The 17,032-nt window shown below is 40.5% G+C and overlaps 1 protein-coding gene across 6 annotated transcripts in view; it reads left to right on the top strand.

Moving 5' to 3' along the window:
- Positions 1-17,032, top strand: part of KALRN (kalirin RhoGEF kinase) — a 427,958-nt gene that overhangs the window by 392,147 nt on the left and 18,779 nt on the right. For all 6 annotated transcript variants that reach the window (XM_077935013.1, XM_077935010.1, XM_077935009.1 and 3 more), the window contains one exon: positions 9,066-9,312. In XM_077935013.1, coding sequence (XP_077791139.1) covers positions 9,066-9,312 — 247 coding nt within the window. The remainder of the gene's footprint in view (positions 1-9,065; positions 9,313-17,032) is intronic.

The raw sequence follows: 17,032 nt of genomic DNA on the forward strand, positions 1-17,032 counted from the left end.
ACATAATCTAAAAACAAATAATCCAATTTTTTCTGTCTGACCTGCTACTTTAAATGCAAGTATATGCAAATTAAAATTCATTAAAACTCAGTTGATCAACTATGATTTATTTATTCAAATGACAGGCCTCGTACATATGCACTGTTACTGAGGTACAAGCTTACCCTCATCCAGAGTATAGCCACCAGTGCAGGGTTGGAGAACCTTGGGCACAGGGACTGAATGTGGTCCTCAAGACCTCTCAGCCTGCTCCTCCTTCAGTCTTAGTTAAGAACCTGAAGGTGACACATGACTTCGTTTTCCCCAGTATTTCACTGGTCACCTTCGCCATTCATCAATATTTCACTGAATTGTGTAAAGTTTGAATGCAACATATGCATTTTCATTTATTGTTGCAATCTGAATGTAAAGCTATAGTATTTGAACATGAACTATTATTTGCTTCCTGCTAAAGGTTCTGAGGACTTTGCAAGAGAGGCTCACACAGACTTGCTTATCTTAGTCTGATGTTTACAGCAATATGTGGCGTAAAAGAAGAAAAAGTAGCAAAGCATCATGCCATATGGACATCCCCAACCTTAAAACAATTCCGTGATAATCTTAATGAGCTGCTATTCTAGGGCAGTAGTTGCAAAGCCTTTCTTTCCTAAAGAACATTTACAAATTGTGCAAGCATATCATCCCAAGCTGTGTAGCGCATGTATGTGCACAGGCTGCCTACATCAGTCCAAAAATCAGCAGAGTCAGGTTGTAGATGTGGTTGTCTATTAAGGATTCCTATTGTGCCACAATCTGCCCAAGCAATCTGGAGCACTAAAAGGTGCATGTTATCTAAACACAGAGAAACAGATTTTCTTTCAGCTACTATAACTGCATGTTTTCAGTTACTGTTGTGGTCTCTTCCACCTGTTGTAAAACAACTAGATTTCTCTTGGTCTAAAGGAACCATACATATACCGTATTTTTCGCCCTATAGGACGCACTTTTTACCCTCCAAAAATGAAGGGGAAATGTGTGTGCATCCTATGGGGCGAATGCAGGCTTTCGCTGAAGCCTGGAGAGCGAGAGGGGTCTGTGCGCACTGACCCCTCTCGCTCTCCAGGCTTCAGGAAGCTATCCGCAAGCCTGGGGAGACCGCGGGAGTTCCCGCCAGTCTCCCCAGGCTTGTGGATAGCAGCCTGCATCCCAAAGCCTGGGTCGCGTTGAACAGCGCGTGCCGGGCTTCGGGCAGATATCCGCAAGCCTGGGGAGACCGGCGGGAGTTCCACCGGGCTCCCTAGGCTTGCGGATAGCAGCCTGTTCTGGGGGCTGGGGTCGGGGGAAGCTTGGGCTTCCCCCGCCCCATGCCTGGGGGGGGGGGATAAAAAAAATTCTTTATTTCCCCCTCCAAAAAACTAGGTGCACCCTATGGGCCCTATAGGGCGAAAAATACGGTACGTACCGTAGGTTTTTAACAGAGGTTGGAAGGCCATCTGTCATGGATGCTTTAGTTGAGATTCTTGCATTGCAGAGGATTGGACTAGATGATGCTCATGATCCCTTCCAACTACGATTCGATGATTCCATAATTCTCTGGACATTTTCTCTTCTCCTTTGGCAGCAACAAAACCAACTGAATCTCTCCCTCCCTCCCATCTTCTTCTTTCCTACCTAAGAGACCTAGACCAGGAAGGAGGTTTCACAAGTCCATATTTCTTTTAATTCAAACAGCTCCTGGATCCCAAAGTGTTTTGAGATTTCTGTATTCAAGAAATCAATGAGGCCTCCTAAAACTAAGTAAAGTGGAACTGTGTTTAATGTGGAATGTGGGGATGCTGCCCAAAATAGCATATTTGAATGATTTCTTCTTCCCCTGTAACATGTAGTATCCCTTACCCCATATCTGGACATCATCACTTTCCCTGCTTCCACATTATCAACACATGGTAAGTGATCATATGCATTATAAGAAAAATGGAGATTCATCATGGAGTGGTGTTTTTGTTACCATTCCTACACATTATACATGATATAGGATTGGTGACAGAAACAGTCGCTGCATGTTGAGCTACCTGCTGTGTAGGATCACTTAATATGTGCCAACAATGTGGAACAGAGAAGGGGGATGTGATGTTGACAGGGCACAGGGTGGGTGTCCATACAAAGACAATAAGATATCATGCAAAAATACCTTTGGCAGCATCCCAGTCTCCTGCATAAGATATATCTGAACATTTTTAGGAGGACTTTTTTCTGCTTATAAAGGAGTAGCTTTAATTATTCAAATGTTTGGATAGCTCTCTGGCCTGGTACACATAGGCAGGGATGGACAAAAGTGACTGGTGGCATCTGTTTTAATAGGAGGGAAAATACAATTCATAAAACTACGCAGGAAACTTTTTGTAAACTCCACAGAGAACATTACATCCTGCCCTTTCCTATTCACCCAGGTGGGCATGACAACAATACTGAACAATGTGCAGTTTAAATTCAACACGTGGAGAGAGAGGGGTTGACAGGAATCCGTTTTCCACCCCCACCCTAGGTTGTAGACATAAGTTAATCATCATTCTCTATCTTTCTCACTTTTTTGCTCTCTGAATTTCATAGTGACTAAAACTGGCTTTCATCCAAGCCTGATGGGCAGAAGTTTCCTAACAGAAATGGCAGTTTGTTTAGTATTCAGTGAAGATGTATGCTTTGTTTAAATCATCCAGGTAGTGTTGAATGTTGTGAATTTTGCTGTTGCATGTTAACAGTGTTTCCTTCCTCTGAATTTCTTGAGCTTTTCCCCTAATCTAACCATTTTTTTCCTAGATAAAGAATAGATAAAATCAGTTTGTGCTATATAGAGGAAACATGCCTCATTAAGAGAGTAGTGCCAATTCAGTCTCTCAATATTTTAACAAAACCCCTTCACAGGATAGTTCAGTATTGCCCATCCAGTGGTTTTATGGAGGAGTTACTGGAAAGGTGTGGTTAATCTGATTGCTGTGATGGACTTGAATAATACTCTGTCATTATGAGCAATGATTGTAACTAGAAGCAAATTTATATGCTTTACAGTCCAGATCTATGGAGATATTTTCCCTTACATTTCCATATTTAAATATGGAAAAAGAAAGTCTAGGACTGGAGTGTCATCTTTTATCATTTTTCTTTGGCTCAGTCTTCCATATTGATGTACGTAGATCAAACATAACGTTATAATATTGCAGAAAGCTGAGTGTCACAATAATAAAGGAGGCATGCCACGTACAGATAGGTGCCTCATGGAAAATCAAGTATCATTTTCCACATGGGACTGACGTAAGAAGCACATCATTGTAGTTTAAAAGGCTCTACCAGTTTCTGTTAGCATTGTGGAGCAGCAGAGAGTGGAACCAGCACTTTGTGTTTCCCTGTTCTTGATTTTATTGTGAATCTAACTGCACTCCACAACAGTGTGATAATTTCCCTGTGTTTCTACAGCATGGATAGGGAACCCATGGCTCTTCAGATATTGTTGGGCTACCACTCCTATCATCCTTTACTATTGACCATTCTGGGTGGGGCTAATGGGAGCAGGGGTTCAACAACATCTGGAGGGTCTCATGTTCTCCTTCCCAGTTTTATATATTTGCTCTTAAATCAGCTACCAATTTCCCCCCGCCCTTTTATTGTTTGCCTTTGCTCACATAAATGTTCCCTCCTCCTTTTATTGAATGCAAACATGTGGTCGCCTTGTGAAAAGCTGTTAAAGAAAATGAATAAAACTTAATGAGGGAATTTATTACAGAAATAAGGAGACACAAACATATTTCTGGAAATGGTACCAACACATTTACCTGAGAAATGTTATATTCTCAAGGCTTGACTTTTATCCGATGTTACGCATATGTGTGAGTAATAACTTGCAGCCTTTTTTAAAAAAATGCATATTATAAAACAGTACTTGGATTAACATTGGAGAAGGAGACTGTCATCCTATACAAACTTACCTGGGGGAGAAAGCCCCACTGAACTCAAAATTCTCTTTTGAGCATTCTGTTACAAATAAATGAAAGCCTGATGCTTCTGGCAAGCCTACAAGCAGGTCATGTAGGCAACAGTCCCTCAGCAACTGGTATCCAGTGGCAAATTGTCTTTAAACATAGAAGTTACTGCTAAGAACTATCTTAGCAGTGTTACTGAAAACAAACAAACACACACACATACCCCAGGACAGCTTTTAAAAAATGTTGTCCTTTGAACTACGTACTCCCTTCAAATGTTGCTGGTCTACAGTTCCCATCAGCTCTGGCTAACAGGGTCAGTGGTCAAGGATGATGGATATGACCTAATCTTTTTGACCTACTCCTTTTGAAGGAGGATTCTAGATAACTTGCATGCATGATTCCATTTTGAACACTAACAATGCAGTCCTAAGGTTGGTGGGGAGACTGAAGTTACTTGAGCCAACAGGGCAGAAAAATGGACAAAAGAATGATCTTGTGTTTGTCCATTTCTGGGTTTAATTTATTTAATTTATATTTTACTTCCTATTGGGAACAGTGGAGAGTGCAAGGGAGATTTAGGCATACTTAGGAATTACAGGGGCGTGTCAGGGGACTGGGATGACTATATCCTTCAGATCTTAGTGGTTTCCCATACCTTCCCCATGCAGCCACATCAGTTGGGCCGGGGCATTGGAGGCTTCAGTGGCAGCGACAGGGAAGGGGAATCTGACATTGAACTCCCTCTCCAACATAAGAGACCATAGGATTGCCTCATCATTAATCTAATACGTTGTACTGCCCCAAACCTGCAGTATTATACATTTGTTAATATAGGGGGGAGGCAGTTGCAAAGTTATTCCAGCAAGTAGCTCCACTAGAAGCAACCTTATGTCCTTGATCAACTTCATTGGAATTCCTCTGGCTATACTCCCACTGTGATGGAGCCATAGCTTGAGTTCTACCTCAAGTGACATTTTAACAAATGAAAAAAGATGAAAAGGACAAAGAGTCTCTGCCTGGTAACAATATATGAGGGTCAAATAATACAAATGCTCCTTAAGCACCAGAGTTCAGGAGTGCTCTCCCCCTGACCCAAGCGGTTTTCGCTACTTCAGAGGATTAAGAGTTTAATAAGTTATTGACAGGAGCTATGTCACAAATTGATTTTTATGTTAGCCCCTGTCTGAGGCATGGGGTCACAAATAATTGATGAGGAGGCTTTTGCAGTTTACTGTACTGTTCCGTAGATAAGAGTAGCTTCCCACAAAGCCACTAGAGGATCTAGAATTCAGCAAAATGCCAAAAGCTGCAACCAGAAAATGGAAACCCTGCTGGTTGCCCAAAATATTCATTCATTTAATCATTAATTCATTCAAGTTGTGTACCACCCTTCATCCATAGATCTTGGATAAAATACAAGATGAAAATGCAGACTACATGATAAAAACAGGGGAGCCACAAACCAATAAACCCACCTCTTCCCACAAGCACATTTAAAAGGGAATGTGATGTTAATCAGTCCAAGGCTTGGTTGAAGAGGAATGCTTTCGCCTGGCATCTAAAGGTATATAAGGAAGGTGCCTTTGCCCCTTAGCCAAGGGAAACCTTACACTGTCCTTAAAAACTTGTTGAGCTTTTAACAGACATTGCATCCATTTTCTCAAAGCTTTCTTCATTGCTATAAGCACTTCATTTTTGCAAAAATATCCAAAATATGCAATTTTAGGAATGATCATGAAGCTTATAAGGCTTTGTTGTAGAAAGCTAGATGCTATGCCTTTGATGTCATTGTGGTCATGTAGATTTCTAGGAATTCTGCCACTTGACTTCGCTTATTTTTTGTAAATTTTCCCCTCAGCATTTAAGGGTACTTTCCTCTTTCCTTTGAATCTTTACGTTATTTTTTCCAAAAGTTGTATGAAGCATCTAGAGAAAGTTTTCCTCTGCTTTTGTAACATCTACCAGCCTTACTGCTGTAAGCAATTGATGGGTTCTTTTAAAGCTTTGGTTGGTGCTGTCAGTTACTAACTGACCATCATATACACTGTCCGGGCATATCTTGTATCACACCCCTACCATTCAGTCCAAAACAGTCTAATTTGATGCAGACATCCAGTTTGCCATTAGACAGCAAATATGGACATCTAGTGGTTGTGTGTTGCATTGTATGCAGACTATATTCTTTTAAAGGAGTTGAACTGAACATGATTCTCTCAACTTTTTAAATGAACTACCTTTATTATCCATACAATCCTAAATTATGACATTGAAATCCTTGACTGATGTATGTCAAGGCAGTCATAGTATTTTTTGCTATGCTGAAATCATATGAATGAGCCAAACTCATAGTTCACCATGTAACTACTACAGAGCCTTCAAAAAATGTAACTTAAGCAACTAAAACCAGCTAAGCTAATGGGCATCCTGGTTTGTTCAGGGTGCCTTATGATCCCTTAGATATACACTCCAAGGAAGTTTCAAGTCTGTGATGAAAATACGAGGCTAGAGATGGGTGGCTCAGGTCTGTTTCTTGTCTATGTCACTTTTACATGTGTTCGTTCAGAAATCCATTCCATCACATTTCCATATTAATCTGTGAATTTTAATGCATAATTAAATATGTTTTCCTTAAAGTACTTAATTTTAACCATATTGTCTCTCAAAATGTGCATTTTTAAAATGCATATAGGTGAATTTTGAGACAAGCACTGTGTCAGAGAAATGTGAAGTTCAGTTGATAATGAGGTTCCAATCCACATATTAATCCAGAGTTACAGATCAGATCAGCTCAGTTCATGTCAGATTTCATAAAGATTGAATTGCTCAAGCATCCCCCTGAGCCTCCCAGCACCATCGGGCAACAAAAGTGAGGTTTGTTCACAGAGGAATGTGCTCTGTGCTGATTCCAAGGACCAGTTTAGCAGCCAATTCCAGATACTATCAAAGCACTAAAAAACCCCTCTAGGCATAAAGATAGGTCAGGAAGTAGTTTGGTTTGCAGCTCCCCAGGGAGTTATACTGGCTTCACAGTTTGAGAGCCATTTTGTTCCTTGGTAGTCCTTCAGCTTTTGGGGATGGCTAAGAAGATGGGAAGTAATATATGCAGAGAGACAAGATCTTAAGTGCATTTGCTGTAGAAATGGTAAGAAAACATTGATCTTAATGATACCTAGTCAGTGTTATGAATAAAGGTCTAATCAATCTTCTGCTACATTCCTTCTCACCCAGCTACAGAGTGATCTTTTGCATAAGACCTTTCATAGGAAGATCCACAGAAAATAGTGAAGGAGAGAGAGCAGTCAGTAAACACATCCTTATGCAGTTGGGTACATGGATCAGGAATCCAGAAGCAACTGAGTGGGGTGCTGAGCAAACAGTACCTGCCCTAAACTATTGTGAACATCAAACAGCATAGACACAGGCCAAAAAGAAAGAAAAGGTTTGCCAAGATTTGGTAAAAAGAGTAACAAGGAAGCAGTGAAACTTAGAATCATAGAACTGTGGAGTTGGAAGAGACCCCAGGGTCATCTAGTCCAACCCCTTGCAATGCAAGAATCTCAGCTAGATCATACATGAAGGATGTAGGCTATTGATTCTTTTCAATACAGCTCCTTGCTGGGGGTGCCAATACAACTCCTTGCCAAGGATGTAAGGAACCCTAGGTAGGTCTCTGGCAAAGGCAGACCTTTCTCGAATGGCACAGCCATTACCTTTATCATTAGCCAGCTGTGTGGACTACACCAGGGGTGTCTAACCTGTGGTCCTCCAGAGGTTGTTGGACTACAGCTCCCATTAGCCCTAGCCAGCTTGGCCAGTAGTTGGGAGCTGCAGTCCAACAACTGAAGGGCTGCAAGTTAGTCCCTGTAGGCGACACACAGACTGGTAAGAGAATAATAAAGGCTGAAGCACATCACACTTCAGCACTGCAGACATCAACAGTGCTTATCATTAGAGCTGAAGATATGTACCCCCCAAATCAATATATACCATATTTGCTGTTGCAAGCATCTATCTGAGAGTAATTATGGTGTAAAATATCTTATCTTCTTGTAAGGGCTTAGATTGACTTTTCCTTTTCCTTTCATTGCTTCAGTTCTATTATTTATGGAAAGTTTATATTTAATGTTATTTTTGTTTTAATCATAGGACATAACAAGGCAGAACAGAAATATAGACAGAACACTGGCTGCCACTTTGTATCCATGCAGATTTGTCTTAGCCTTCCTGTTTTTTTTAAAAAAAGACTGCTCTTCCTTTGCAGCCAAAAACCCTGTACATTTGTTCAAAACTTAAAAGAGGAAGAGGCGAAGGTACACGAAGGGACTCTTGCCTCCTTATAGATGTACCATTGAACAATATAGTGGGGGAGATCCTCAGCATTACCTCCTCACCGTGTTTTAGGTGTTGCATAAATTACATTTATAAAATGTGTTTCTGAATTTTGCCTTTTCCAGCACTCCCTTGCTGTTTTCTCTCCTTCACCTAATTCTTAGATGGCAAACTCTTATACCAAGTGCCTGCTTTATTTAATTCTGTAATGCACCATTTACACTGATGGCACTCTTTAGCTAACAGTGATAATAATAATCATTGTTTTCCCTCCCGTGGGGAGTAGTAAATGTCTCATGGGCTCCATCATTTTAAAAACTAGTGATCCTGCAATAAAGTATCCTTTCCCAGGAAAGAGATGAGAGATTCTTGGAGGCAGATTTAACATATAGTAATCAGAATCAGATGGTAACAGCATTTAACCACAAAGGGAAGGCTAGTCCAGGCATATGTTTAAGCAAGGATACCTCTGTTTTGTGCTTTGTTGCCCCATGTCTGAGCTCTAGCCAGGATGTGAAACCTACTTGGTTTTAACAATGGAAAAAAACACTGAGCCCTCCCACTCTTTTGACTGAGAGCTGTATGAGTCCCATTTGCTTTGCCCTACAGGTATGTGGCTGAATCCCATCCGAAGCAACATATTGGAAGCATCCACAGTGGAAACTATTTAACTGAACTATGTTTCTCATTACAAGAGCCAATGTTATATGAAAATTCCCTGTGCCTTGTTGTAGGTGACTCACTTTTCCTCTTTTCTGTTTCAATTTTCTCCCCTTACAGCTGTCTGGAGGATGTGAACTAACTGTGGTACTACAAGACTTTATAGCCAGCCATAGTAGTGAGCTGAGTATCCAGGTGGGGCAAACGGTGGAGTTACTGGAAAGGCCAAGTGAAAGGCCCGGCTGGTGTTTGGTACGGACAACAGAGCGGAGTCCTCCTCAGGAAGGGCTGGTCCCCAGCAGTGCTCTCTGTATCTCACATTCCCGGAGCAGTGTGGAGATGGACTGTTTCTTTCCTTCAGGAAAAGGTAGGCAGAAATTGAACAGGGCTGATATTCCCTCCACTGTTATGTCAGTAGCTAAAATGAAGGGAAGATAAAAGTACAGATATTCATAATTTGAGCTGCCAGCCTGCTGTGGAAGTGTGCTATCTGCACTTTTGATGTGCATACTTATCTTTTCACCTGCATCAGCCAGGAGAGGGTGGGGGAAGGAAGGGTCCTGTTTTTCCTGCTTGAGTGGAAACCCAATTACATACTGTTTAGCCAGACATTGTATCTTCTATAAAACAATTCCTTCTGTATGAGTGCAGGAGTCTGCATAATGCTGATTGGATGACTTTTGAGTCATTCCGAAAATCACCTTCTCCCAGTATATAGGGTTTTCAAGGGTGTTTAAAAAAAATTAATTGGGGGGAATATTTAAAAATAAAGCACCAAACTTCTGTTTTTGAAACTTTTGATCAGGTGATCCAAAAAGCAATACCTAAAGCACCTGAGTTCTATCACATTATAGCAGTTAGCTGGGAAGGATAGTTTTGTTAAGCAATTCACCTTAGCATCATTTCTTCTAAGAAAACCCTTGGGCTTTTGCCTGAGCTGGACAATCACAAATATAGTCTAGGTGGAGAATGCCTAGTTGGATTTCATTTGCTGCTGTCATATATTGTCTGTTTTTATGTTATATTGTTTTAAATGTTATAATTCACTTCGTGTGTTCATGGACAGAAAAGTGGAGTAAGAAAAACCCAATAAAGGTCAATCCAGTAACATGCTTAAACCTCAGGGAAGAGGGTAACAGAGACAAACAACTATTATTCTGGAGCCAGGTGTCAACAGAGAAGCAAAGGCAGTGAAAAGAAGTAGTGAAAAGAACTGACATCCCTTAATCTTAGTGAACAGGCAAACAGAAGAATGTAGGCAGTTTTCACTGTCTGCATTTTTCTGAAGATATTGACTAAGTAATTAGAAATTTATCTAAAAACTAGACAAAGGGACAGAAGAAGGCATTCAGCATTCTGAGATTTGTTCTATAAAAGGGAGGAATCTTAGGCTCAATACACACCATGCAATACATACCATGCATTTAAAGCACCCCTCCCCCCCCCAAAAAAAGAATACAGGGAACTGTAGTTTTTAAATGGGTATTGGAAATGGTAGCTCTGTGAGGAGTAAACTACAGTTCCCAGGGTTCTTGGTGGCATGTGTATGCTTTTCATGTACTTTAAATGCATGGTGGGTATGTAGCCACTGCTTGTGATGTATGCACTTATTCCACTTTCACCTCTGGTAAACAGATTGCACATTTTTTTGTATTGCTTAAAAATCTGCTTCACAGGTCCAAAATCTGATCCACAGGCCCAATGGTGAGCTTATGCAATTGGTTTGGTGCAGGGATACCAAACAAGGATGTCAAAAATGCCAAAGTGATCAATTCTGGTGCTTTATTTAAAAAAGGTGTAAATTTACAACACAGCCTGCAGAGCCTTGCTGCCTTTATAGACTTGGGACAGACACAGAAACAGCAAGCATTCTAGATTTGAAAGCTAGGAGCTGAATGGCACCTTAAACCTAGGTTATGGGTACAACAATAGAATGTCTAGACACACTTTTTTATAACAAGAATACATAGCTGAAAATGAATGAACTGAAGCTAAAATATTACGTTCGTTTTTCACATGGTCTAGTCTTTCACGTGCCCACCCCCCTAATATTCTTAAGAGGGTCTCTTCTTAAGTTTTCAGAGAGTAGCTGGAAGTGGGGAGGCAGAAAAAGGTCCTCCTTTCCTTCCCCTCTACAGATTTAATCTGAAATCTTAGGGGCAATACTGTTCTCAGAGCTCAGAAACTGCTTGCGCTAATGAAATTCCCTGTCGCAAAATGCGCCTAGCCCTAGAACAATGAGAGTTTTGAACACTGCCTGCCAATGAAGGCATAGGTGCAAGCCTCCAAGTCTTAGATTGCTCCCCTGCCTAGGCCAATAACCAAGCGTCCTAAGCCTACAGAGAAGCATAGCATCAAAGCAAGCCGGTTAGCATATATCAAAGCAAGCACATAAACATAGGCAATTCATTCTTGCAGCAACTGCTAATTAGTCTCAGGGTTATCTTGACTACCAATATGGCATTTACAGTTTTTCTGGAATGTTTTCACCATTTAGTTCTACACAGTGAAAGAAAAGGAAACTGCATCTACAAAAAGCAGAGCCTTTTTCAACTGTTAAAAGCATTTTTCAACTCCTAAAAACTATTGCTGTGATCTAACCCATGCCACCCTCTTGCTGTGGCAAATGAGTATGCTGTTACTCTTTCCTCTCACAAGAGGGCTCTCCTGATTTATAGTTTCTTTCTAGTTACTTTCTAGTTACTCATTTATAGTATTTATAGAAACTTTATATTTATAGTAACTTTCTAGTTACTCAGTTATTGGTAACTCATTCTAAAAAGATAAGTTAAATTATAATATAAGAATCAGGGTCAATACATTGAGAAAATATGCATGGACCTAATAACTAATTAAAAGGGGCGCGGTTGGCGCTGTGGGTAAAAGCCTCAGCGCCTAGGACTTGCCGATCGAAAGGTCGGCGGTTCGAATCCCCGCGGCGGGGTGCGCTCCCGTTGCTCGGTCCCAGCGCCTGCCAACCTAGCAGTTCGAAAGCACCCCCGGGTGCAAGTAGATAAATAGGGACCGCTTACCAGCGGGAAGGTAAACGGCGTTTCCGTGTGCTGCGCTGGCTCGCCAGATGCAGCTTGTCACGCTGGCCACGTGACCCGGAAGTGTCTCTGGACAGTGCTGGCCCCCGGCCTCTTAAGTGAGATGGGCGCACAACCCTAGAGTCTGTCAAGACTGGCCCGTACGGGCAGGGGTACCTTTACCTTTTTAATAACTAATTCTCACTGATGTGAGTCAGCTGTGTCTGGCTAACCCACTCCATATTCAATTCTCCCTAATACAAAAATAAAAATCCATGCATATGAAAAACTAGCATGTCAGGGGAGATGCTATCCAAGCATTCCACCCAATACAACAGGGATTCGACCCCCTCCCCTTGCCATGGAGAAGCATCACCTGCTGGCTCAAGTGGTATAGCTCAAAGACAGCTTTATCTACTCAATGAAAACTAGGCCTAAGAGCAGCAGTTTCCAAAGGTGAGTGTTATGTATGTCTGACAGCAGTGTCCATGCTGCCCCTTGGGACAACAGAGGAAGGGAATCTGCCCCTTAATATGAAGAGGGCTCAGAATAGAGACAATGCTGCAATAAATGACTTCCCAGTTGGTCTTGGGTTAACCTAGATTAGTTTTGAGTGTACTTATAGCAGGTTAGATAAATGGATGGATGGATCCAGAAGAAAAATCCTTTTCCAAATCATGAATATGGAAAGGTGTTTAAATTTGTTACGTGAACTGAGTTTGCATTGTGCTTGTGGTACAAGTGTCCCAGTGCCCATAGATGATCTGCAAAAGCCTGATGAGGCAATACTGTAAGTTATTATTGGGCTTGCACTTGCTGCTGCCTCATTTGACTGGTGTTGCTCCACTTTTTCCTCCTCCCCGTTCCACCTTTACTACTGTGATACTGGTGTTCCAGCCTTTTGAAAATATATCTGTAAATAACTCAGCAGTCAATATTGAAGGCAGAAAGGGGAAAGTGGTGACCTTCCAGATGTTGCTTGACTACAGATTCTATCATCATGGTGAGAGTTGGCATCCAAAAGCACTGGGAAATTCCCTATCCTGGATTTAATGTTGAAAATTCTGGAGGAATTTAAGAAAAAGCATTATGTGAAACTAACTTCTTATACACCTTTACTTTTTCTAGCAAGGGTTAGTGTTTTAAATAGAACAGGACTTACCTCTTTCAAATGAAGAATTGTCATTTCTTTCCCAGGGAAAGAAAAAAAAATCTATAATCTACTCAGACTGCAAATCTGTCTATACTACTCTCTTGAGCTTAACAGAGGGAAAAGAGTCTTTTATTCCTGTAGTTTTGCTGCAGAATGGAGATGTGAAGTATTAAATTACCATATGGTAAGCCCGCAACTGATACCAGGGTTACATTTCAGGGATCACATCTAAATCCAAAATCATGTTTAGTCAAAACCCATTGGGGTAGGATTGCCAAAGTAATTTTTTTCTGGAACCCTGCCCCTTCCTGCTCCTTACTTCTATTTTTTATTTTTTGCCATGCACGTAAAGCTGAATGCACACAAGTTAAATGCAGGCAGGGCTTTTTTTTCAGCCTGAACTCCAGAACTCAGTTCTGGCACCTCTCAGATGGTCACCATTGTCATTATAAGAAAACAAGGGAAGTGTTAATGGTGAGTTCCAACACCTCTTTTTCTATAAAAATAGCACTGAATTCATGTAAATTGCAGGTTTACTGTATTCGAATTGGAAAGGAAGTGGCAGATGACAGAGATGCCATAGATGGAAGGCAGGCTATCCATCCAGCCAAGTAAAACACACCTCCCTTTTTCACTCCTTTCATTTAAATAGTACTATATCTAGCATGAAATTGACATAGTACAAGGAAGTGGTTACATAAAATTGACATACCTATTTATGTTACCATTGCAATTATGAATTAACCTGCAGACTCTGGAGTAAAAAGAAAGAAAGAAAGTTATTTAAAATAAAACTTGTCATGTCGAAGGTGTTAGTAGCAGGACACTTTGTAGATTTTCTTAGCTTAAGTATCATGTGTTTACACTTTCTAAGAAGCTTGAGCCAAAGAATCTGGCTTTAAAGCTAATGAGCCAGCTCACTCATGGAGCAATATCCACTGTACAAGTGCTGAGCGGGAAACTCATTCTGCGAAAAACTGGCTTACAGTCACAAAAGGCCTTACAAATGAGCCTGCAAAATGTTTAGTAGCCCAGAAAAATGTTTAGTAGCCAAATTGCCCTCATAATCATTTGTGGCACAGCCTGAAAGATGCTAAGATACTGTTGCAATTTCTAAAAATTTCCTGTTTGGTCCTCCAAGTGTGATTCTTACCACAGATGAGTATGTGCATGACTAAGTCGTCTTTTAATGATAAGAAAGTGGAGGAGGGCAACCTATGGGCAGTGGGAACATCCCTCTTTTGTAGCTCCTGCGCTAAAATCCAAAGTTAAGGCTGGAGACTTTTGTAAAAGAAAGTGGTGTGTCCCACCATCTTTATATAAGATACTGTATGTCCAGCAGCTATGATGAGTCATAGGATCAGGCTGTTAGCCTCATTAAAACCAAAGGTGATCTGCCTTTCCTCTTGCCATACTTTATATGAAAGCATGTAACAGATGAATGTGAGAAATTTGATGGATCTACTATGCTAAAATGCCAGGACAGATTCCTCTTGGAAAGGCTCGACAACCAACATTTTCAGATCTTCTCTGTGTTGTAGCACCTGGCTTAATTTATTTATCTGAATCAAATAACTTAGTATAACCTATTTATCTAAAAGTTATGAGATTTATATTCTTGACCTGCAGCTATGTTCGGACTGGACATGTCATGCTCATGATGTCTCTTTGTTTCTGGCGCTTAATCATAGGTGGTTGTGTTTCTTCTAATTAAGTGAATTAAATTAATTATCTTCAGTTCCCTCTGGCCCAACAACTGGAGAGCTAGTTGCTTTGAATTTGTCATTAGCTTCAGTGGAATGTATTTTGCCACTTGTGCTTCTGATGACATTAGTCTTCCCCTCACTGCCTAAAGCAATATTATGAACAGAATATTAGGGAAATGAAAAGTGTATTAAAATGGTTGTATTGTGATAGGGCTAGATTTCCAGTGTAGACGGTTTGGAAGCTTTGTTGTCTATAACGTATATTTTAGATTGCAGTCACGTTGTTTCTGAGCACACAAGCTTATCTAGACTTATATTTGTTTACCAGAACTGGCAAACCAAATGTATCATTAAAGTCACTTGACTTTAATCGGTAGTAAGTTATCCCTGGAGAAGCACCACTGGCAATTCATCAGGCTCTTTATTTCCTCTGTAAATTCTGTAATAAAACAGGAAAGACTATTTTAAGAAACAGAGTTGGTACCATTCTATTTTAAACTTAGAGTTTATTTAGAGAGGGACAGAAGGTGTCCTTTTATTTTCTGAAGAAGGAAGGGATAAAAAATTATCCACGGCTTAACTAGAATTCAAGTACCATGTGAGCCATGATGAGGTTTCATTTGATAATTTCATAATGTATTTTAGCAGTAGTCTTTAAATGACAAAGACTACAGCAGAAAGGAAGCAACTGGTTTTATCCTGCCCAAAGGGCATCTCATGTCTTTCTTAAGTATAACTGTGAGCTGTCAACTGGATAAAAGTCATTTGCACTGTTAGCTTGTGGGCTGGGGGCTTTATGCATTTTGTATTTTTAAAAATATTTGCTTACAATGTGGCTAGGCAAAGCACAGTACCAATTAGACCTACCCACCCATCATCTGAATTTACCCAGGGCACATGCAGTAAGGGTAGGGAAAGAGGTGAGTGGGAATGGGTGGGTGACTGAGACAGAGAGAAGTCATGCTAGATGTTGGATAATGCTTGTTGTAGTTTAATTATGTAAATAAGCAGTTCTAACCAAAAGATTTCAGGTGGGACAGTGGGCCACATACAGCAGGAAACCTATGGACCTCTGGATGTTGCTGGACTGTAACTCCCATTTTCACTGGCCATGCTGGTTGAGACTAGAGGAAGCTGAAATCCAACAACATCTGGAAAACCACAGGTTCCTTGCCCCTGACATAGTGTACAGTGTCCAGAAAATCCTGTTTGCACTTCAAAGCTCAGAGCAAGCCCTGACAGCAAGAGCCAGGGTTTGTTTTTGTCTGTCTAAATTTGTATCTTTGCATATAAATCAGCATGTGTAATTTTTATGCAGTTTAATAATATGGGGCTGTAATCTACCAATGCACCTGGTAAAAACTGCTATATATAGTGCATCAGAAAGTCTAGGACTGGTGGGCTGCTTAGTTATTATTTGGGTTCTTAGCCAGTCACATTAATATCAAGAGTTAAAAGTCAAAAACTCTGTAATACTGATATTATTAATATGTGAGTGTCCACTTATCTCTAGATTACAGTGGCAGCCACAAAGCTTAAGCTAGCAGTTACCATTTTCCATAAGAAGAAATGTATGTTCTTTTTGATATGGAATGCAGGTGTACAAGATTCTCAAACTTCTGATCCAAACCTACATTGGTGCTCTAAAAAACTGGTGTTTGTAGAGTATTTAGATGGAAGTAGTGTGACACAGGCCTCCTGGTCCTTTCATGGTTATATAGACAAAGGAGAGGAGAGTAACTTGTTGAAAATTTCCTCTTAATCATCCATTATTCTTTGCAGTATGTTTAATGTTGTGTCAGACAATGCTGGATTTTTCAATCCTCATTTACAGTCAACCCGTATCCCAACATTGTAGTCATAATTACCCGAATCCCCACTCTTACCTCTTGATACTTGTGTCATCACACAAGACTCAAAAATAACACAGTGGTTTTCCCTGCCCTGAAGTACTACAGCAGCATGTCTGTTTCAAAATTAAAACAGCAGGTTTGGTTAGATTGCTCTTCCAGTAACTAGTTTATTTTCCAGAAACTGTGGGTCTGAAGTTTAATATAGCATGAACCTGCCTGCTTTAGGGTTTGCTTCTTCCTCCATAATTTGAGGAATCAAGTGATCATTGGAATGTTTCCACAGGCCAAAAAAAATACATTTAGCCTTATTGAAAATGTTGCTTACTCTCAAAGAAACCATTTTGCC

Source organism: Podarcis muralis, chromosome 1 (genome assembly GCF_964188315.1).
Source record: "Podarcis muralis chromosome 1, rPodMur119.hap1.1, whole genome shotgun sequence".
NCBI classification, from domain to species: Eukaryota; Metazoa; Chordata; class Lepidosauria; order Squamata; family Lacertidae; genus Podarcis; species Podarcis muralis.